The 23,435-nt window shown below is 47.7% G+C and overlaps 1 protein-coding gene across 1 annotated transcript in view; it reads left to right on the forward strand.

Moving 5' to 3' along the window:
- Nucleotides 1-21,238, forward strand: part of LOC134943366 (uncharacterized) — an 86,951-nt gene extending 65,713 nt beyond the window's left edge. Inside the window, exons 5-6 of the mRNA XM_063932255.1 lie at nt 10,460-10,597; nt 21,084-21,238. Of these exons, the coding sequence (XP_063788325.1) occupies nt 10,460-10,597; nt 21,084-21,171 (226 nt within the window). The 3' untranslated portion in view covers nt 21,172-21,238. The remainder of the gene's footprint in view (nt 1-10,459; nt 10,598-21,083) is intronic.
- The last annotated feature ends 2,197 nt before the right edge of the window (nt 21,239-23,435 follow it).

Genomic DNA, 23,435 nt, shown 5'->3' on the forward strand with positions numbered 1-23,435 from the left:
TTTTCCAAACACTCCCAGAAAATGGTCAGTTGCCACCCATAAACGCCTTCTTCCTGTCAATCTTCTTGTGATCGGCTGTGCGAATGGATTCTTCATTATCCCATTGCACAGCAAAGATCCGCTTTGTACCCATGCAACACACCTGCGCATTGCAAAAAAATCTAGCGTGCAATCAGGTCTGAATCACCTCCCATGTGCACTGCAGGGGGGGGGGGGGGGGGGGGCAGATATAACATGTGCAGAGAGAGTTAAATTTGGGTGAGTAATATTGTTTCTGTGCAGGGTAAATACTGGCTGCTTTATTTTATACACTGCAATTTAGATTTCAGTTTGAACACACCCCACCCAAATCTAACTCTCTCTGCACCTGTTATATCTGCCCCCCTGCAGTGCACATGGTTTTGCCCATCTGCTAACAAAGTTACTGCTACGATCAAGTCTGAATTAGACCCAATGTCCCTTAAAGCTTCCCTCATCATGTCTAAATTGGCTTTGCTAAAGTTTAGGGTCTTAGTTGAGCCTACAGATGGAGCAACGCTCATCAGAGGCGGTTCCATCGCATACGTGCGCTCCCGGCATGACTAGGCGATCCGTCTGCCTAGTCACGCCAGGAGTGCACAGAGACGATCCAATTCTACGAATGGGGCGCGTCTCCATCATGGCACAGTGCACGGAGATACTCTCGGCATTAGGTGCGCACCGGGCACAACCGGAGCCACGACTAGCGTGTCTCTATCTGTATATAGGTCTGCTTGTGAAAACTGATATTGAATGTGACCATATTGTGGTCGCTGTTTCCCATGGGCTTCCCTACTATAATATTTTATATCAATATCCCATTGTTTGTTAATACCAGGTCTAAGATTGCATTATACCTAGTTGGTTCCTCTATTAGTTGAAGTACAGGTGGAGCTGCGCTCATCTGAGGCAGCTCCATCACATACAGTACGTGCACTCCCGGTGTGACTAGGCAATCCGTCCGCCTAGTCACGCTGGGAGTGGACAGAGACGCTCCCATTCTATGAATGGGGCACATCTCTATCACGGCAGAGTGCACGGAGTCGCTCTCCCATTCTAGTGAATGGGGCGCATCTCGTCACGGTCGCGTGCGCCCGGCCGGAGGGAGACCCTCTCACCCAGGCACAGACAAAGCCATGACTAGCGTGTTGAAAAGCCTATTACCCCTAGGAGTATCACATGAATCATTTGTCCAATTAATTTCTGGATAGTTAAAATCTCCCAACACTATTACATCTCCTAATCCTGCCACTTTTTCAATTTGTTTCAGTAATAATTCCTCATCAGACACAATAATATCAGGCAGCTTGTAGCATATCCCTATTAGTAGATTTTTAGTTTCCTTTCACCTGCATGCAATTTCTACCCATAAGGTCTCCTCAGTATTTACAGTCCCATCATGAATGTCTTCCTTTATATCAGGTTTTAAAAAAGGCATTACATAAAGACATACCCCTCTACCCCATTTATTTATTCTGTCTCTCCTAAACAGCGTATAGCCCTCCAGATTGGCTGTCCAATCATGAGATTCGTCCCACCAAGTTTCAGAAATACCTATAATATAGTACTGTTTCTTTGCTGCAAGGACTTCTAGTTCCCCCTTTTTCCCTATAAGGTTTCTAGCATTTACATACATACAATTAAGATAACTATTCACTCTTATGCTAGGAACATCATTTTCTAAATGCATTATTGATGTTCCATATTCATCATTAAATTGTGTTTTGGGAATAGCCTTGGTAATACCCGTGCCTGTTGCTCTTTTCCTCCCCCCTTCTCCACCCCTATTCAGCTCACTATCTCCATCCTTACTATTCTCACTGCTTGGCCCATAGTTTCTAGCTAAACCCTCCCCCCGCCCCCCTGGCACCTAATTTAAAATCTCCAACCTTCTAACCATCCTTCCCCCCCCAGCACTGCTGCCCCCTTCTCATTCAGGTGCATTCCATCGCGTCAAAAAAGATGGCACCTAACTGAGAAGTCTGTCCAGTGTTCCAGGAACACAAACCCACCTTTTCTACACCAGTCTCTAAGACACACATTTACCTCCCTAATCTCCCTCTGCCTCCCCGGGCTAGCGTATGGCACTGGTAATATTTCAGAGAATATAACCCTAGATTTCCTTGCCTTTAGTTTCTGGACTAAGTCCCTATAATCTTTCTTAAGGACATCCCACCTACCACTAACTTTGTTGTTGGTGCCAACATGCACCAAGACCGCCGGGTTGTTCCCAGCCCCTCCCAACAATCTTTCTACTCGGTCTGCAAGGTGTTGTTCCCGAGCACCCGGGAGACAACAGACTGTACGGCAATCACGGTCCCGGTAGCAGATTGCCCTGTCTGTCTTCCTGATAATGGAATCCCCTACCACCACAATCTGACTAGGTACATCGCTTTCTTTTATCCCATTTATGCCAGAGGGACCATTCCTCCGGTTGCTAGAGGAAACAGTCTCCTCCAGCTCCATCATTTCTTCACTGCCTTCCACAGAATCTTCATTTAATCGGGTGAATTTATTGGGGTTTGGCAGTACAGAGATGTCCTGACCTCTTTTTCTTCTTCCTTCTAACTGTGACCCAGCTGGTTACCTGGTTGTCCTCATCTACCGGTGTCCCCCCCTGCTACTCCTCCACCATCATATCTAAGCTTTGCTCAAGATTGTGACTATCCCTCAGTCATGAAACAGTTTGCTCTTGATCAGTTACCTGTTGCTATCACTTCCTTGGAAGCAGCAGCGATAGTGCTGTATGGTAGTGCAGCAGGAGGTATCTATTATAAGCAGATGCCTCCTGCTGCTGTAGCAGGGGCGTTTTAAGAGAGGAGGAGGCCCGTGTTCAGCCTCCTCCATCGGGCCCCCTCCTCTCTGCCTGGAGCGCTGTAGAGTCTGAGCATTAGAGGGCTCAGACTCTACTGCTCATGCGCAGATCTTTGGGAAAATGGCGCGGCGGCCATTTTCCCTGAGATTTCTCTACTGCGCATGCGCAGAACTCCGTGAAAATGGGCGTTGGGCCATTTTCACTGTGTTCTAACGGCGCTGCGGATGCCGGCGCTGGACTTCGGAGGGGTGAGTATTTTAAAAATGGGTGCAGTGTGTGCGGTGGGGGCCCCCTTTGGACTCAGGGGCCTGTGTGCACCGCACACACTGCACCCATTATAGAAATGCCAGTGTGCAGTAGTGATCTGATCTGCGTCCAAGGATGCAGGCATCGGATCACTGTGACACCATCAGATGGCTTACAAGCTGCCCATCACAGATGGAAATCCCTGGCCTCTTCCCTCCACCTAAACAGCGGCAACACACCTCCATTTTCACAAACGGATGCCATCACCGCCCACCAGACAGCATCAGACTTCCATCATGACGTGTTATGTTTTTATATATTCAGTCATACAGCAAGGTATACAGGGTGGATATAACAGAGGAGGTGGCACGTGTGCAGATTCTGGATGAACCTCCTCCTCCCCATCATGCAGTCAGCCCCAGCACTGTGCCGGAGTCTACTACACATGTGCAGGTCTCCAACCAAAAATGGTGCCCACCATGACCCAGAGACTAATTTCACCACTGCGCATGGCAGTGGCCATTTTGGCTGTGATTTTTTTTCTGTGGCTGCAGCGCCCAATGCAGGACTCTGGAAAGGTATTAAAACATGTGTGCACCACACACAATATTTTTTGAGTTCTTTCCTATTTTATTAGTTTTCATCTTAGTGATACTATTCATTGGTGCTAGCACCTTATAATCGTACAGTAATTAACCATTGCTGTCTTATCATGGATGGTTGCAGTGGCGTGCGGTGAGGCAGGTGAGGCAGAGTCTTTCCTGTCAACTGATGTTTACACCAGAGTTTTGAATGTATGAAGTTTACAAAGAATATGTTAGAAATATCTTCTTTGTATTACTCTAATAATTTTTATAGTCAAAACTCTGCAGCAAAAAAGTCTATGGCAGGTGATGTAGTGCCCCCCGTGCTGATCATTTCCATACATCTCTGATCAAAATTAGAGATGAGCGGGTTCAGTTCTCAGAGAACCAAACCCTACTGTACTTCACGCTCTGAGCCTGGTTCCGAGTCAGGCTCAGGTTTTCCCGCCTGTCTCGGAAACCCGATCGAGGCAAAACGTCATTATCCCGCTGTCGGATTCTCACAGGATTTGGATTCCATATAAGGAGCCGCGCGTCCCCGTCATTTTCACTCCGGCATTGGAGAGTATACAGAGAGGGCGTGTCTCCATTCTCTCAGTGTCCTCAGTGTCCGTGGCTTGTGCTGAATCTGTCCAGTCACAGTGCTTGTGTCCTCTGCTGCCATATGTCCTGTGGTTCTGTGTTATGCTGCATCAGTTTAGTGGTGGTGTGTTGTGCTGCATCAGTCACAGTGGTGGTGTCCTTTGCTGCCATATATCCAGTGCTGCTGTATAATAAGTACCTTACAGTGTTGCTGTGTTGTCCTGCATCAGACCAGTGGTAGTGTCCTGGCCATCAGTCATTCCAGTGACCATTCATAATGGTGGTGTCATCTACTGCCATATGTCCAGTGCTGCTGTTTAATAAGTCCCTCACAGTGTTGCTGTGTTGTCCTGCATCAGACGAGTGGGTATCAGTCAGTCCAGTGACCATTCAGCAGTGGTGGTGTCATCTGCTGCCATATTCCCAGTGCTGCTGTATAATTATCTGTTGTCCTGCATCAGACCAGTGCTAGTGTCTTGTGCAAGGTTCTCCAACCCTCCAAACTTGCCACATGTGAAGTCAGTTCAGACACTGTCAGCTTCCCCTCATCAGGCTTTTGCAGAAGCAGCTGGAGAAATTAATGGAGGAGCTAAGACAGAGCGAATCAGCAAAGTATGTGGGACTTCTGGATGGAGCCCTTCATTCGCTTTGCCAGGATTCAAGGGTGGTCAATCTGTTGAAATCAAAGCACTACATTTTGGCCTCCATGCTCGATCCTAGGTTTAAAGCCTACGTTGTATCTCGTTGTATCTTTCTTTCTGGCAGACACAAGTCTGCAGAGGTACAAAGACCTGCTGGTGAGAAAATTGTCAACTCAAGCAGAATGTGACCCATCAACAGCTCCTTCTTCATTTCCTCCCGCAACTGGGGCTGCAAAGAAAAGGATAAGATTTCCTAGCCCACCCGCTGGCGGTGATGTAGGGCAGTCAGGAGCGAGGAGCGAGTGCTGACATCTGGTCCGGCCTGAAGGACCTGCCAATAATTACTGACATGTCGACTGTCACTGCATATGATTCTGTCACCATTGAAAGAATGGTGGAGGATTATATGAGTGATAGCATCCAAGTAGGCATGTCAGACAGTCCGTATGTATACTGGCAGGAAAAAGAGCCAATTTGGATGCCCTTGCACAAACTGGCTTTATTTTACGTAAGTTGCCCCCCCCCCCTCCAGTGTGTACTCCAAAAGAGTGTTTAGTGCAGCCGGTAACCTTGTCAGCGATCGTTGTAGGAGGTTACTTCCACAAAATGTGGAGAAGATTATGTTCATCAAAATGATTTATAAATTCCTCCGGGAAGACCCTGACCAGCAATTGCCTCCAGAAAGTACACAGGGACCTGTGATGGTGGATTCCAGTGTGTACTCCAAAAGAGTGTTTAGTGCAGCCGGTAACCTTGTCAACGATCGTTGTAGGAGGTTACTTCCACAAAATGTGGAGAAGATTATGTTCATCAAAATGATTTATAAATTCCTCCAGGAAGACCCTGACCAGCAATTGCCTCCAGAAAGTACACAGGGACCTGTGATGGTGGATTCCAGTGGGGACAAATTAATACTCTGTGAGGAGGAGGATGTAAACAGTGAAAGGGGTGAGGAATCGGAGGATGAAGTCGACATCTTGCCTCTGTAGAGCCAGTTTGTGCAAGGAGAAATTGATTGCTTCTTTTTTGGTGGGTGCCCAAACAAACCAGTCATTTCAGCCACAGTCGTGTGGCAGACCCTGTCGCTGAAATGATTGGTTTGTTAAAGTGTGCATGTCCTGTTTATACAACATAAAGGTGGGTGGGAGGGCCCAAGGACAATTCCATCTTGCACCTCTTTTTCTTCTTTGCATCATGTCTTGTTGGGGACTAGTTTTTTTTTAAGTGCCATCCTGTCTGCCACTGCAGTGCCACTCCTAGATGGGCCAGGTGTTTGTGCCGAAAACTTGTTCCGCTTAGCTTAGTCATACAGCCACCTCGGTGCAACCTTTTGGCCTAAAAACAATATTGTGAGGTGTTCAGATAGACTGGAAATGAGTGAAAATGAATGTTATTGAGGTTAATAATACCGTAGGATCAAAATTACCCCCAAATTCTGTGATTTTAGCTGTTTTTATGTTTTTTTTCTTCAAAAATCATCCAGGTCCAAAACCAAAACACGAAAAGGGTGGTTTTGGCAAAACCAACCCAAAACCAAAACACGAGCGGGGAATTAGAACCAAAACCAAAACACGAAAAGTGCCTGCCGCACATCTCTATATGGCAGAATCACTGGAATTATATGGCAGTACAACTGGACTGGATTTATATGGCAGTACCACTGGACATATACGACAGTACCACTGGACTTATACGGCAGTACCACAGGACTAGATTTATACGGTAGTACCACCGGATGTATACGGCAGTACCACTGGACATATACGGCAGTATCACTGGAATTATACGGCAGTACAACTACAACTGGACTTATACGGCATTATCACTGGACTGGACTTTTACGGCAGTACCACTGGACTTTAACGGCAGTTCCACTGGACTTTTACGGCAGTACCACTGGATTTATATGGCAGTACCACTGGATTTATATGGCAGTGCCACTGGACTGGATTTATATGGCAGTACCACTGGATTTATACAGCAGTAAAACCGGACTTAGATTTATACAGCAGTACCACTAGATTTATATGGCAGTACCACTGGACTTTTACTGCAGTACCACTGGACTGGATTTATACAGCAGTACCACTGGATTTATACAGAAGTACCACTGGAATGGATTTATATGGCAGTACCACTGGATTTATACAGCAGTACCACCTGGACATATATGGCAGTATCACTGGAATTATATGGCAGCACCACTGGACTTATATGGCAGTACCACTGGACTGGATTTATACAGCAGTACCACTGGATTTATACTGCAGTACCACTGGATTTATACTGCAGTATCACTGGAATTATACGGCAGTACCACTGGACTGGAATTATATGACAGTACCACTGGACTGGAATTATATGGCAGTACCACTGGACATACTATATACAGCAGTACCACTGGACATATATGGCAGTTCCACTGGACTGGTATTATACAGCAGTACCTCTGGACTTATTTGGCAGTATCACTGGACTGGATTTATATGGCAGTATCACTGGATTTATACAGAAGTACCACTGGAATGGATTTATATGGCAGTACCACTGGATTTATACAGCAGTACCACCTGGACATAAACGGCAGTATCACTAGAATTATATGGCAGCACCACTGGACTTATATGGCAGTACCAATGGACTGGATTTATACGGCAGTACCACTGGATTTATACTGCAGTATCACTGGAATTATACGGCAGTACCACTGGACTGTAATTATACGACAGTACCACTGGACTGTAATTATATGGCAGTACCACTGGACATACTGTATACAGCAGTACAACTGGACATATATGGCAGGACCATTGGACTGGTATTATACGGCAGTACCTCTGGACTTGTTTGGCAGTATCACTGGACTGGATTTATACGGCAGTATCACTGGACTGGATTTATACGGCAGTACCACTGGACTGGATTTATATGGCAGTACCACTGGACATATACGGCAGTATCACTGGACTTTTACAGCAGTACCACTGGACATATACGGTAGTGTCACTGAAATGATATGGCAGTACAACTGGACTTACACGGCAGTGTCACTGGACTGGATTTATACAGCTGTACCACTGGACTTATACGGCAGTACCACTGGACATATACGGCAGTACCACTGGACTGGATTTATACGGCAGTACCAATGGACTGGATTTATATGGCATTATCACTAGACTTAGACGGCAGTATCACTTGACATACACGGCAGTATCACTGGACTTATATGGTAGTACCACTGGACGTATACAGCAGCACAGGGACACCACCACTGGACTGATGCCACTGGACTGATGAAGGACAACACAGAACCACTGCAATGGACTGGACTTATACAGCAGCACTGGACATATGGCAGCAGAGGACACCACCACTGTGACTGGACTGATGCAGCACAAGACACCACCACTGGACTGATGCAGCACAACACAGCATTGGAATGACACACAAAAGACAGAGCAGGTCGCCACAGCACTTTCCCGCACAGACAGACACTGAGGAGAGAGACACATTCTCTCGCTACACTCTCCAGGACTAGAGTGAAAATAGCGTTGACGCGCGGCTCCTTATATGGAATCCAAAACCTGCGAGAATCTGATAGCGGTATAATGACATTTTCCCTGGTTCTGGTTTCCGAGTGAGGTGGGAAAACCCGAGCCGTGCTCTGAGTCGGGCTTGGGACGTGATGGTCGGTAGGGATCGGTTCTCTGAGAACCGAACCCGCTCATTTCTAGTTCTGACCTATTCAACAGGAGTTGTTTCTTCCCGACAAGTCTGGAATTCCTGACTTGTCAGAAAACATGGGTATCGGCGGAATAGCAGCGGATCCACGTGCTTTTGTTGGAAATGCAGCCAAATCTGACAGGTTTTGGCCCCGTTTCTGACAATCTCAATCTGACTTTAAAAAAAGTCGGATTGAGGAGGTGAGATGGGGGAGTGGGGTGGCGGGCTATAGGGGCAGCAGGGCGGCAGGTACCTCTATAGATAGATGGGCGTCCCCCCCCGGCCAGGCTACTCTCTCTCGGCAGCAACGGGCATCCCCCCAGCAAGGCTCCTCGGATTTGGCCGCTCTCATTGAATAGTGCATTGTCGGATCGGAAAGGATCCAACTTGAATTGAATTTACCCCTTATGTGTATGAGACGGATTCACCATCTAGAACAAAAGACTTGTACTAAGAGTTATCTAAGGAGAATGTTAACATACATTTCCTCCTGAAAGAAGATTCCCAGCTAAGGGGTCTATTCATGTAGCAGTGAAAAGTGTGGAGAAGTGAGCATGTGGAGAGGTTGTACATGGCAACCAATCAGCTGCTCTGTATAATTTTATAGTATGCAAATTATAAATATTACTTCAATGCTGATTGGTTGCCATGGGCAACTTCTCTACTGGCTCACTTCTCACACTTTTCACTGCATCATGAATAGACCTCTAACTCACATATAGTAGAAAAAGGAACATGCCAATGAAACATTAAAGTGATAAGCAGCAGCATTGCTATCAATAATAGTAATGTTATTAAATGACAAATTGCCCAAATAAATACAGGCAAATATCTAGAAGGAAAACCACTTAAATATACACCTAGACAAACTTCCGACTTCTCACCTAGGCAGTAGAATTTCCCAAAATATTAGGTCACAAATGTGACCTTTACCGCTCACAACCCCTGTTTCCTGGAGAATTATGTGTCCCAGGCATTTGTCTTTAGGACTTAAACTTGAGCAGGCAGTAAGTTATCATGGGACAAAATAGAATGACAGATGTACAGTATGGAGAATAGGGCTATCTTCTGTATAATAAAGCAACAGGAGAAATGTCTAGTCCAAGCAGAAAATCAAAGTCCAGTAAACAGGTAATTTGCTTGTCACAAGAGTCATTCCAGGCAGCAATCCAGTTACAAAATCCAGTAAACAGCAAGGGTCAGTTTAGGCAGCAATCCAGTTACAAAATCTAGTGAACAGCAAGGGTCAGTTCAGGCAGCAATTCAGTTACAAAATCCAGTAAACAGCAAGGGTCAGTTCAAGCAGCAATTTAGTTACAAAACCCAGTGAACAGCAAGGGTCATTTCAGGCAGCAATTCAATTACAAAATCCAGTGAACAGCAAGGGTCAGTTCAGGCAACAGTTTAGTTACACAATCCAGTGAACAGCAAGGGTTATTTCAGGCAGCAATTCAATTACAAAATCCAGTTAACATGCAATGGTCAGTTCAGGTGGCAATCCATTAGCGAAGTCCAGTAAACAAATAAGGTTCAGTCTAGCAGCAAACATTCACATAGAAATGGGAAATGCTGGAACTACCACTGAGCTCTAGACCTCTCTGCTGCTTTCTCTGAATTGCAGTCATGTAACCGACCCATTAAAGATAAAATCATCTCAGCTGCTTAGAAACAAGAGCAACTTGGACAACGGAACTGGCAATGCTTCTAAAATAATGAGTCATTGAATTAACCGTGGCAACCCCTAACAATACCTACAATGTTGTTACCTTAATCATGAATATATTTGATCTTTTGAAATACTATATCTGAAATTGGCTTATTAATCTATTTTGTATTCTATTTTTCAGGATCACTGACATACCAGAAATAATTAATTTAACCCCACAAGAACTCTTGGGTTTTTTTGAGTCCTCATGTATGTTCCAAAAATTTCTAACAAAGGATAGGGCTGCAGCCACTGCTTTCTTACAAACTGTAGAGAAAAGGTAAGAAAAACAGTAACAAGAAACAATAGAAAACAAAAGATATAGATTACTGAAATAAAAAGCATACTGTATATAAAATATATTGGCCCTCATTCGGAGTTGTTCGCTCGCTAGCTTCTTTTAGCAGCATTGCACACGCTAAGCCGCCGCCTACTGGGAGTGAATCTTAGCTTTGCAGATTTGCGAACGAAAGATTCGCAGAATTGCGAAAAGAAATTTCTTTGCAGTTTCTGAGTAGCTCGAGACTTACTCTGCCACTGTGATCAGTTCAGTCAGTTTCGTTCCTGGTTTGACGTCACAAACACACCCAGCGTTCGCCCAGACACTCCCCCGTTTCTCCAGCCACTCCCGCGTTTTACCCAGAAACGGCAGCGTTTTTTCACACACACCCATAAAACGACCAGTTTCCGCCCAGAAACACCCACTTCCTGTCAATCTCACTCCGATCACCAGAACGAAGAAATATCTTCGTTAAGCCGTGAGTAAAATACCAAACTTTTTAGCAAATTTACTTGGCGCAGGCGCACTGCGAACATTGTGCATGCGCAGTTTGCGACTTATCGCACCGATGCGAAGAAAACTAACGAGCGAACAACTCGGAATGAGGGCCATTGTTTATTCACTAAAACCAATCCAGCTCAATATATCACCTCTTCTCAGTAGGATGAGAGGAAAGTAGAGTAATTTACTAAACACTGTGCAGCAGTCATTGCAATGTCACAAAACTGAATTTGAGGACCATTTTTCTTTTATGTGTAATGAAGTATACATTAACATAGCAAATATACATTTCCCCAGAAGGAACGCAATCCCATACCCAGCATCACTACAGACAGTGATGCATCATTTAAATTAGTAATAGTTAATACAGTATATCCAAAAATCCTGGGCAGTGAGCAATATGACTGACCAGCGGTTATGGTTTGTGCACGGACCGTGTGGTATATTTACTAAAAGTCGATTTTGGTTCTATTTAAAATCGACCAGAATAGAACCAACGTCCCCACAAAATTGACCACATTGGTTATATTCCAAATAGCTCATTTACTAAGTCGATTGTGAGTTCTTTTTAAAAATTGCTGTATGATGTTAGTTTGATTTTTGAAATTCTAAAAGTATTCTATACATCAAAAATGAACCCAATATTGACAAAAATATACAAAAGCATTTCTATTGGTCAAAATAGGCCACATGCACTGTATTACCCACAAACAACTTTATTCCTGGACTAATTTGCATATCCACCATTTTGTTTTAAATCATTGCTGTGCCTTTCAATGTCATGATTTATGCATCCAGAGTGCCCCACATCCTTCTCAACTGGGTTCAGTTACCGATGGACAGAATGGCAGCGGTCAGTATACTGACAGCAGCATCCCGTTCATCAGAATCCTGACAGCCCCCCATTAAGCCCCCTAACCCTTACCTTTTCCCTACCCTGACCCTCCCTTGTGGGTGTCTAACCCTAACCCTCCCCGCTTGATGCCTAACCCTAACCCTCCCTTCCCCGCTGCCTAAACCTAACCCTCTCTGCTGGGTGCCTAACACTAACCTTCCCTTCTATGTGCTAAACCCTAACCTTCCACCCCGGTCTCTAATCTTCCTGTGGCTACACCCTCCTGACCGCCGGTGACATAACTACATCCCATCTTAACATATAGGTACACTGAGCAGCTGCCCAGGGCCCCACAATTCTAGGGTCCTTGGAGCAGGTGCGGGTGGTGGTCACAAAGATTCTCTACCTGCCTCCCAGCATGCAGCCAGACAGTGAATGGCTGTCAGCATGCTGATTGGTGGATGGCTGGAGCTATCCACCAATCAGAGTGCTGACAGCCATTCACTCTATGGAAGCATGTAGAGAAATGGCACTAAACCATAGGAGGGACAAGATATAAAAAAAAAAAATTCTGTGAATGGGTGGGTAGGAGGAATCAATATGTAATCCCACCGCAGGAGATCCCAGCGTTCAAAATAACGATGCTGGGATCCCACTGTTTGAAAATCTAACAGGGGTGAGTAAGGGGTGTTCTCCCTTCTACCCACCCTCCTAAACCTAACCCTCCCTACACGCAGCCTAACCTTGACCACTCCCCGGAGGTGCCTAAACCTAACCCTTGCCCCCCAGCAGGGCCGTAAGTAGGTATGTGCGAACGGTGCCTTGCCCACTACGCATTTGCAGGGTGGGTGCACTGTTTGCTATCCCACCGAATGGCCGTCGGTGTATGTGTCTGCGCTGTACATATGTAGGCAGCACAGAGCACACTGTCTACTTCATGTGCTCCGCAGGGTAGCAGCGGCTGACTGCGTACACTCGCAGCCGCTCTGATGCCTTCTCTGATCGCCTGACCCGCACTCGCTCTGCGTCAGCGTGGATTTAGATGCAGACAGCGTTACATGATCGGAGCAGTCCAGGATGACTGGTCTAAACAGCCGCTGCTCGGGATGAAAGAGGCCAGCCCCTTTTAGCCTATTCTTTGCTTTAATTGTGGGTGGCTGGCCCCTCCCCTGAGCTGAGCCCTATTGCTGCTGGATACTCCTCTCCTGTCTTTCAGCAGTCAGTCTCTTCCTATATCCCTCTACTCTCCTCCCAATAGGCATCCATTCCAAAACAAGGTTACGCTGTTTCCTGTTTTGTAAACCTGGGGAGTGCCAGGAGGAGGTGGTGAAGGGGAGGGTTAGTGTATATTTGTGTATATATATATATATATATATAAACAAACAAACACACACATATATGTATATGTGAGGGGGACAGTACGGTGTAGTGCCTGCTGCTGTGCAGGTGTCACTCGCTTCTTACCGCAAGATGCCCTTCTCGCCTTCCGGCCACGGAACTTCTTTAGACCGGGAACCTTTCCTGGAACCTCAACGGAGCAATTTGGCCTTGGGGTCCAGACGGCTAGGGGAAAATAAACACTAGTCACCGAGTATTAACTCTTTCGGGGGCGAGGAAGAGGACACAACGAGAGTGGCAGCGACTTTCACCGGCTAGGTGAACATCATCACTGGCCCTAAGGTCTCAGCCACCCAATCGTCATCTATTTGGTACTTGCACACCAGGTGGAGGAGAGCCTCACTCGGCCTAGCGAGGTCTCGCGAACCGGTGCCCAACACGGACCAAGACACCCACAGAGGGGAATACTCACACAGCCACTCTTGTCACCTTTCCTGTTGCGGGTCTCTGCTCCTGTAGAGAAAATGACAGCAGCCTCCCTACAAACTAGTAAATAGGCTAACAACTAACCTGGCCTATTTTACTACAAACTCTAAACAACAAATAAATCTTGGGCAAACTGCTACAGCTGTCTCCAACTAATAGAAAATAAACAAACAAGGCGACAACAGTAGTGATATACAACAAAGTATGAGTTACCTTTGAGTCTGGTTTGGTGAATGGTCTAGCCGCTTCGTGACGGCTAATAAACACCTATACTAAACCCCCGGGCGCATACGCAAACTAGCTCCCTGTCGTGGACAGCCGTCCACGTCAGGTTCACGGGATGGTAGGGTGTATGGGGTGGTACCGACTCTCCACAGCCTCCCCGATCCCAAACGGAGTACAGAAAGTGAGGGCCAGCCAGCCCTTCACACCCAACCAGCAGCAGGCCTCGAGCAAGCTGCCTCACAGCCCACTTGCTGCAGGGACCCAGCCAGAGAGGGGTCTGTACTGTATGGGTGTTCCCACTTGTAAGGGTGGAGCCCTGCTATGCAAACTAGAGCAGGGCTGTTCTGACCCCGCCTGTGTTGAGTCCCCAGACTTATGGACACAGGCCCAGGAGTTTGGCTACGGTGGCTCAGGCCGGAGACCTCGGTGGGAGTACAGGCCAGAGGGGCCTAATTATGTGGCACAGGCCAGGGAGGCCTGACTATATGAGCGCAAGCCTAACACCTGTGTACACTCACGGGACTAGCGCCCTCTACTGGAGGCTCAGGCCTCATGCCAGTAATCACCCACGGGCCTAGTGCCCGCCTACCAGATTCCCCAGTGACCTTGGCCTAATGCCAAGATCACTACCAGAAAACTTATTTCTCCTAACTTACCCACAGGTCTAATGCCTGTATGTGCCCACAGGCTTAATGCCTGCCTAACCGTGTAGCAGTAATCTTGGCCTAATGCCAAGATTACTATATACAATGTAGTGGCCCACTACTCCTAACTAGCACTCAGGCCTATTGCCTGTCTATGCCCACAGGACTAATGCCTGGCAGCCCGGTGGTCTAGGGGGAATTAAAGGAAGGAGGTGAGGGCCCAAGGCTGCCTACCCGACTCGGTGGGAGAGGCTGCAGTGGGGAGCTTCGTCAGCTCTTTTGCTTCCCACACACTGCAGCACTCTCCGCCGGTCCTCCGCTGCTGGGCTCCTGGCGCCACCTCTTCTATCTTCTCGGCCGCCGCCTCTTCTTTCTTCTTCTCCTAAAGCTCTTCTCTCTTCAGCGTCCGGCGCCCGACTGAGCTCTCCCGCTCCGCAGCGTCTGTTATATGATGCTGGGAGGGGGCGGAGCAATGATGCGGCGAGCCCTGATATTGTCGTCGCGGCCCATCTCCGTTGGTTGCCCAGGCTCAAGCCCCGATTGGCTCATGCCTGGCGCGCCATTTAAACGGTCACAAACTGATTGGAGGGGCTTGAATCCTAACGGATGCAAGTCTCTCTGTACTGGGAAACTGATGCTGTGCCGAATCCCGGCGTGAGCCGATGCCTGCTAGAGAAGAACGGAGGTAAGGATGGGTGTAGTATGGTATGCCGGTGGCCGGGCTCCCGGCGACCAGCATACCGGCGCCGGGAGCCCGACCGCTGGCACACCAACAGTGTGGCGAGCGCAAATGAGCCCTTTGAGGGCTCGCTGCGCTCGCCACACTGCGGGCACGGTGGCGCGCAATGCGGGCACGGTGGCGCGCTATGCGCGCCACGCTATTTATTCTCCCTCCAGGGGGGTCGTGGACCCCCACGAGGGAGAATAGCTGTCGGTATGCCGGGTGTCGGGATCCCGGCGCCGGTATACTGTGCGCCGGGATCCCAACATTCGGCATACTGAAGACCACCCGGTAAGGATCCTCCATTCCCTCCCAGCATGGTATCCACTTACAATTCCCCCCATTTCCTTTGTAGTCCCTACAAAGATGCGGGCAGTTGCCCACTCAAAGTTTGAATCTGCAAAGTGGTGAGCGGGTACTCCCAACGTTGTTCGTGTAGAACGCCTGGCCAGAGCAGGTGGGGGCGAAACAGATCCCACTGGGTCCGCGGCCACTACTAATTCCTCTGACGGCAAGGGGCCTTGTGTTATGGCAGGTGGAGGGACCCACCAATCATCCTCATCCACTCCCGGAGTGGCCTCTGGGATCGGCTCTAGGGGAAGCAGATCCTCGAAGAGGCAAGGCCACAGCATGTTCCGATGTAGAGTGCGTACGCGACCGCTTCCATCTTCCGCCTTCACCTCGTAGACTGGGTTGTCAGGAGACACCCGCCGCTGAACGACATAAGGCAGCATCTCCCATCGCTCACTCAACTTGTTCCCAGGTCGCTTCTCTCGAACCAGCGCCATTTGTCCCTCAGCAAATGGTCCTCCCAATGTCCGTCCAGGGCTGGGATCTAGTTTGGACCCGATGTTCCCCGCCGCCAAATCTCCGGCAAGTTTTAGGAGCCGTTTCTGCTCCTAGATCCATCCACTGTGCGTCCACTGATCATCCTCCATAGGTAGAGACAAATCAAGGTCTTGCAATTCCAGAATTCCAGAAATTCCAGAAGATCCGCATACCAAGCCTTCTTGGCCAGTCTGGAGCAATGAGGATCACCTGAACTCTTGTTCTTTTTATTAGTTTGAGAACTCTTTGGATGAGTGGAAATGGAGGGAACACATACACTTACTGGAACACCCACGGAGTTACTAGGGCGTCCACTGCCACTGCTTGTGGGTCTCTCAACCTGGAACAGTACCTCTGAAGCTTCTTGTTGAGGCGGGAGGCCATCATGTCTATCTGAGGTACCCCCACCGGCTTGTTACCTCTGTGAACACCTCCGGGTGGAGGCCCATTCTCCTGGATGGAGGTCGTAACAGCTGAGGAAGTCCGCTTCCCTGTTGTTCACTCCTGGAATGAAGATCACCAACAGCGCCACCGCATGCCTTTCTGCCCACGGGAGGATTCTTGTTACCTCTAACATTGCAGCTCTTCTCTTTGTTCCGCCCTGTCGGTTTATGTAGAACACCGCCGTTACATTGTCCGACTGAACCTGAATGGCTTAATCTTGCAGAAGATGTGCCACTTGTAGAAGGCCGTTGTATATGTCCTTTAGTTCCAGAATGTTTATTGGAAGGATGGATTCCAGACTTGACCACTTTCCTTGAAGCTTTCCCCTTGGGTGACTGCTCCCCAACCTCTGAGGCATGCATCCATGGTCAGAAGGATCCAATTTTGGATCCCAAACCTGCGGCCCTCGAGTAGGTGAGAAGTTTGCAGCCACCAGAGGAGTGAAATCCTGGCCTTCGGCGACAGGCGTATCCGCTGGTGCATGTGAAGATGCGATCCTGACCACTTGCCAGGAGATCCAGCTGGAAGAACCTTGCATGGAATCTTCCATATTGCAGAGCCTCGTAAGAGGCTACCATCTTTCCCAGAAGGTAATTGTACTGAAGAACCGATAGCCGGTCTGGTTTCAGGACATCCCAGACCATGGATTGGATCACCAACGCTTTCTCTACTGGTAGAAATACCCTCCACACCTGCGTGTCGAGTATCACCCCCAGGAAGGATAGTCTCCCTGTTGGCTCCAAATGTGACTTTGGAAGGTTCAGGATCCACCCATGATACTGGAGTAGTTGAGTTGAGAGAGCAATATTCTGCAACAGCCTCTCCCTGGAAGATGCTTTTATCAGGAGATCATCCAGATATGGAATTATGTTCACTCCCTGCATGTGAAGGAGGAGCACCATGTCAGCCATGACCTTGGTGAACACCCTCGGTGCTGTGCAGAGGCCAAATGGCATCGTCTGGAACTGATAGTGACAGTCCTGCAGTGCAAATCTTAGATATGCCTGGTGAGGCGGCCAGATCTGAATCTGAAGGTACGCGTCCTTGATATCCAGGGATACCAGGAATTCCCCTTCCTCCAGACCTGAGATCACCGCTCTCAGAGACTCCATCTTGAATTTGAATACCCTCAAGTAGGGGTTCAATGACTTTAGGTTTAATATTGGCCTTACCAAACCGTCTGGTTTTGGTACCACAAACAGGTTCGACTAATAACCCTTGTGTTTCAGGTGAGGTGGGACTGGAACAATGACATTTGTTTGGACCAATTTTTGAATGGCTTCCTGTAGGATAGCACTTTCTATCAGCGAATCTGGTAAGCCTGATTTGAAGAATCTGTGAGGTGGGAGTTCCTGAAACTCCAGTCTGTACCCCTGGGCAACAATATCTTTTACCCAGGGGTATAGGCATGATGACGCCCAAATGTGACTGAAATATTTTAGTCTCGCTCCCACCTGCCCGATCTCCAGGCTGGAAGGTCCACCTTCATGCTGAGGATTTTGAGGAAGCAGAACCTGGTTTCTGTTCCTGGAAACCTGTTGGTGCAGGTTTTCTGGATTTTCCCTGACCTCCTCTAAAGAAGGTGGGAGGGGGTTTGGCTTTTTCAAATTTTGCGGTCCGAAAGGACTGCAGTAGAGATGTAGGATAAGATTTCCTAGCCAGTGGTGCTGCTGAGGGTAGAAAGGTTGACTTACCCGCAGTTGCCGTGGAGATCCACGCATACAATGCGTCCCCAAACAGAGCCTGACCTAGGAAAGGTAGGTTCTCCACACTTTTCTTGGATTCTGCATCCGTAGTCCATTGGCGTACTGCCATGGAAGTAGCCCTTGCATTAAGCAGGCCAAGGTCCTTCATGGCCTCCACCATGAAACCTGCAGAATCCTGTATGTGACGTAAAAACAATTCAATGTCACTCCTATCCCTAGTATCTAGTAATGTGCCTGACCACTTTACTATGGCTTTAGAAATCCACGCACAAGTAATAGTGGGCCTTAAAGCCACGCCTGTAGCTGTGTATAGTGATTTAAGCATAGTCTCAATCTTGCGGTCAGCCGGCTCGTTTAAAGCAGTTGTACTAGGTACAGGTAAAACCACCTTTTTAGACATCCTAGATACAGAAGCGTCTACTATAGGTGGGTTTTCCCATTTCTTTCTGTCCTCTTCAGGGAAAGGGAAAGCAATGAGAACCCTTTTTGGGATATGGAATTTTTTCTCTAGGTTATCCCAGGACTTTTCAATCCTGGGATAACCAAGTTTAACTCCCTAGAAGCAGGGAAGGTAAGCGGGGATTTCTTACTGTCTGTAAAATAAGATTCCTCCTCCTGCTCCGGTACCTTCTCAGTAATATGTAAAATGTCCCTAATGGCTTCAATCATTAGTTGCACCCCTTTAGCAAGGGATGCATCCCCCCCCCCCCCTTGCATATCCCCATCACAGTTCCCTGTATCAGAGTCTGTATCAGTGTCAGCTTGCATTATCTGGGCAAGTGTACATTTTTGCGGGTATGTAGGTGGGGTTTTAGACGAAGCAGTGGGGGCTGAGTATGTCAAACCCTCCACAGATTTTTTCAAAACTGCGTTTCTTTCTCAGTATGTGACATCCTTGTTGAAATCTGGGATATCGTTCCCCTTAAAGAATCCACCCATGGGGGTTCTGATTCAGAAGGCTGGGAAAGTACATTGCAGTCCTGAGTACATGGAATAGACTCCTCAGGAGAAGATAAACACTCTGCAGCAGAGGACACAGAGTCCTTAGACATGGCAATGTGGGATATGCACACTTACACACACACCCACAGGAAATTGTCAGACACAGTTTCCCCCCGAGCCTTCAGAGAGTCACAGAGTATAAGGAGCCAGCCACACTGCGCCTCCGTAGGCTGATATTATGATAAAAGCCAGCGCTAACCAGCTAACCTTAATAGGCTAGTTGGTATTATCACACTACCCCCCTGTCTATAACACCCTGGTACTGCAGAGGTATGCTGGAGTTATGTGGAGGGCAGCGCTCCCCGTCAGCATCTCTTCCTATGTATCTGCAGGGAGAAAACGGCGCTGGTGAGTGCTGGATCCGCTCTGAGAGGAAGCCCCGCCCCCTGTAATGGCACGCGGCTTCCCGCACTTATTCTTTATACTGGCCTGAGGAATTTGGTGTTACCAGCTGGATTAGCCCCGTTAACGATGTGACCAGTGTAGGGTTAACGCGCTGGCTCAGAACGCCCCTCCAGCGTCTACATATGTAATGTTGCTGAGCCTTCCAGGAGCACCGCCTGTCAGAGCTGCACTCCAACCCTTGTACCACCATACCCACCAGCGACCCGCTAACCGGGATGCCCGCGCTGTACTCACCACTCTTCTATCTTCTGGCTCTGTTAGGGGGTGGCGGCCATGCTGCGGGAGTGAGCGGTCACCTCGTGGGCTTGCGACCAGCACCCTCAGGAGCTCAGTGTCCTGTCAGCGGAGTAGCATACCTCCCAACTGTCTCGATTTTCGCGGGACAGTCCCGTTTTTGGGGACTGTCCCGCTGTCCTACCCGCGGGCCGCAGTATCTCGTGGTGGTGGGGCAGTTGGGAGGTTCCTGCACACGCTGCTCTGCTTAGCAGAGCAGCGGTGAATAGAGACAGGAGGAGAGGGGGCATGCCAACGGCTCACGGAGTGCTGGGCATGCCCCCTCAGTGACAAAAACGGGACATGGCTCGCAATAATGGGTCCTCCGCAAAGCCACGCTCCTTTTCATAGGCAACGCCCCCTTCACCGCGCGTGTGTCCCTCTTTGCAACAGGAGAAAGTTGGGAGGTATGGAGTAGAGAACCATTAACTTTAAGGAAGTTGTGTCCTACTCTCCCCCCTAAGTCCCACGAAGCAGGGAGGCTGTTGCCAGCAGCCTTCCCATAACCTAACTAACTCAGAAAAAAATAAAACTAAGAAAACTCCTAGGAGCTCCCCTAGCTGTGACCGGCTCCTCCGGGAACATTTTCTAAACTGAGTCTGGTAGGAGGGGCATAAAGGGAGGAGCCAGCCCACACTATTAAACTCTTAAAGTCCCCATGGCTCTTAGTGAACCCATCTATACCCCATGGTACTAAATGGAACCCCAGCATCCTCTAAGACGTAAGAGAAAGGAGGGTACCAGTATAAAAGAGGAGCTGTACATAGAGGAAATGCTGTACTTTGAAACCTCAGGTTGAAAATAAATATCCTGTGATACTGATTTCTATAACATACTGTACACACGGGTATATTTACTAAAGTGCGGGTTTTTAGAACTTGAGATGTTGCCCATAGCAACCAATCATATTCTAGCTATTCTCTTTTAGAATGTGCTAGATAAATGATAAGTAGAATCTGATTGGTTGCTTAGAGTAACATTTCCAGTTCTAAAAACCCGCACTTTAGTAAATGTACCCCACAGTATCTGACAACTGGAAGTGAGTTGTTAAGAGAACACAGTTATCTCTCTTCCACAGGATAGCTGACGCCATAGGAGAACTGTCTGGTGATGAGATCCTGGAACTCCACGTCAAGTACTTCTGTGTCCTGGCATGCAAATCGTAACCTGCGCTGATTTCTGTCATTCTCATGTCATGTAGTACAAAAATAAATTCTGATATATTGCATAGTTTATTGGGTGTCTCTGATGTTTCTTTTCATTTGTATAACAAAGCATTTCTCCATATAAAACAAAGAAAAATAAGAAAACCTATTATAGCGTTTTCTTTAAATGCCATATATTGACTGTTCCAGCTCTGACTGCAACGTCCAGAACGGGTGTGGATCATAGAGTAGACCAGACTTAGGTCGACAGTGTCTAGGTCGACCACTATTGGTTGACAGTAACTAAGTTGAAATAGGTAGACACAAGCATTATGTCGACATGTACAAGGTCGACTTGACAAAAGGTCGACATTCATTTAAAAAAAAAATTGGTGTTGTTTTGTTTGTAGAGTGACCGGGAACCCCAATTAGTGCACCATGTCCCCTCGCATGGCTCACTTCGCTCGCCATGCTTCGGGTAAGGTTACCGTTCCCAATTGTAGTCCGTGTGGATCGTATAGTATGAAAAAGTTAAAAAAAATGAAAAACAAAATGTGAAAAACTCATGTTGACCTTTTGTCATGTCAACCTAGTACATATCGACCTAGTGTCTATGTCGACCTAGAAACCATGTCGACCAATAGTGGTGGATCTAGACACTGTCGACCTAAGAGTGGTCGACCTAGAGACCGGATGCCGTCCAGAACACTATAGACCACTTTGCTGTGGCGAAGCAGCAGTGCCGAGATGTAAAGTGTGAACAGCTCAGATGACAAAGCGGGGGAGTGTACCCGCAAAAATTCCCATGAACAATTTTTTTCTCAAATTGGATACCGTGGGTATTGAAAGCGATAGGTCCACAAAGTTTTTTTGCGGGCAAAATCTTGCACCTAATTGAATCTGCCCCTAGGAATAAATGTTTTATTATTATTTATTATTATTATTATTATTATTATTATTATTATTTTGTAGAGCTTTGAGGCGCTCTTTTGCTGCTTGATACAATATAAGAATTAAATTTTTGTTTTGTTTGGAAATTACAATGATTGCCTTCAGCCTTTCCCACTGTCTGCAACTCACTCTTCAAACACAGAATTGCAGTACATTAGGCCACACTGTCATGTGTACACTGGGCCTGATTTAGAGATAGATGCTGTTCACATCGCTACTGCATGCTTGGACATGCTAATGCTGCAGGAGGAGTCCTGTGTAAATAAATAAGATGCCTCCTGCCTTCTTCTGCGATCCACTGCCACACCCTACGAAGCTGCATCAGATCACTCTGTGGAAACATCAGCCATCTGAGTTAAGGGCCCTACACATTTGGCGATCCGCTGCCGAGCTCCCCCTGTCACCCGGCTCCATAGAAGTGCAGGCAAATATGGACGAGATCGTCCATATTGGCCTGCATGCACAGCCGACGGGGCACCAACGATTAACGAGCGCGGGGCCGAGCATCGTTCATCGCTATTGCCTCCACACTGCACGATATGAACGGTATCTCATTCATTAATGAATGAGATCGTTCATATCTTGCAGTCAGATCGCCCAGTGTGTAGGGCCTATAAGCCTTAGGCTACGCAGATTGGCCATTGCAGCTCTTTAGCCTGTGCCAGGAAATCTGCACTGGAAGAAATAGAACCTGGCCTCATACATCCCACAAGATAAAGGAACACACCCCCATTTTCGGGAACGCTGGCCTTAACCACCACCAAACGGCCCCATCTTGTCAGTCAGGCTGTGGATTTGGGGAACTATAAGAGATCTTACAGTAGAGGACCACGTCATGCTCAGTACAGATCCTGCACATGAGCTGACCTCTCCCACACCTAATATTTGTGTCACAATCCTGACTAAAATCATATCATTTCGTGACTTACCTCTGCCATCTGTCCTGTATCCTGTGTGTTTTCTGCTGGCTGAGATAAACAGCTCATCAACACCATGAGTTCCCTGAGTGGTGAGTTCTCTATCTGGAAAGTGAGACTTGATAACGAGCTGCACTTGTGTTGATTAACCTTGTCAGTGAATGCTGAATCCAGCAAGTCTCTTCATGGTGTCCTATGCTTCCGTGCCAGCATCCACAAGTCCAGTGGTCACCATATACAACTCCTTGTGCTCTCAGGCCTGCGGCCATTACTGTCTATAGGACCCTACACATTAGCCGACATCACTGCGCGATATGAACGATCTTGTTCATTAATGAACGAAATAACGTTCATATCGTGCAGTGTGGAGGCACCAGCGATGAACGATGCGCGGCCCCGTGCTCGTTCATCGCTGGT

Source organism: Pseudophryne corroboree, chromosome 7 (genome assembly GCF_028390025.1).
Source record: "Pseudophryne corroboree isolate aPseCor3 chromosome 7, aPseCor3.hap2, whole genome shotgun sequence".
Taxonomy (NCBI): Eukaryota; Metazoa; Chordata; class Amphibia; order Anura; family Myobatrachidae; genus Pseudophryne; species Pseudophryne corroboree.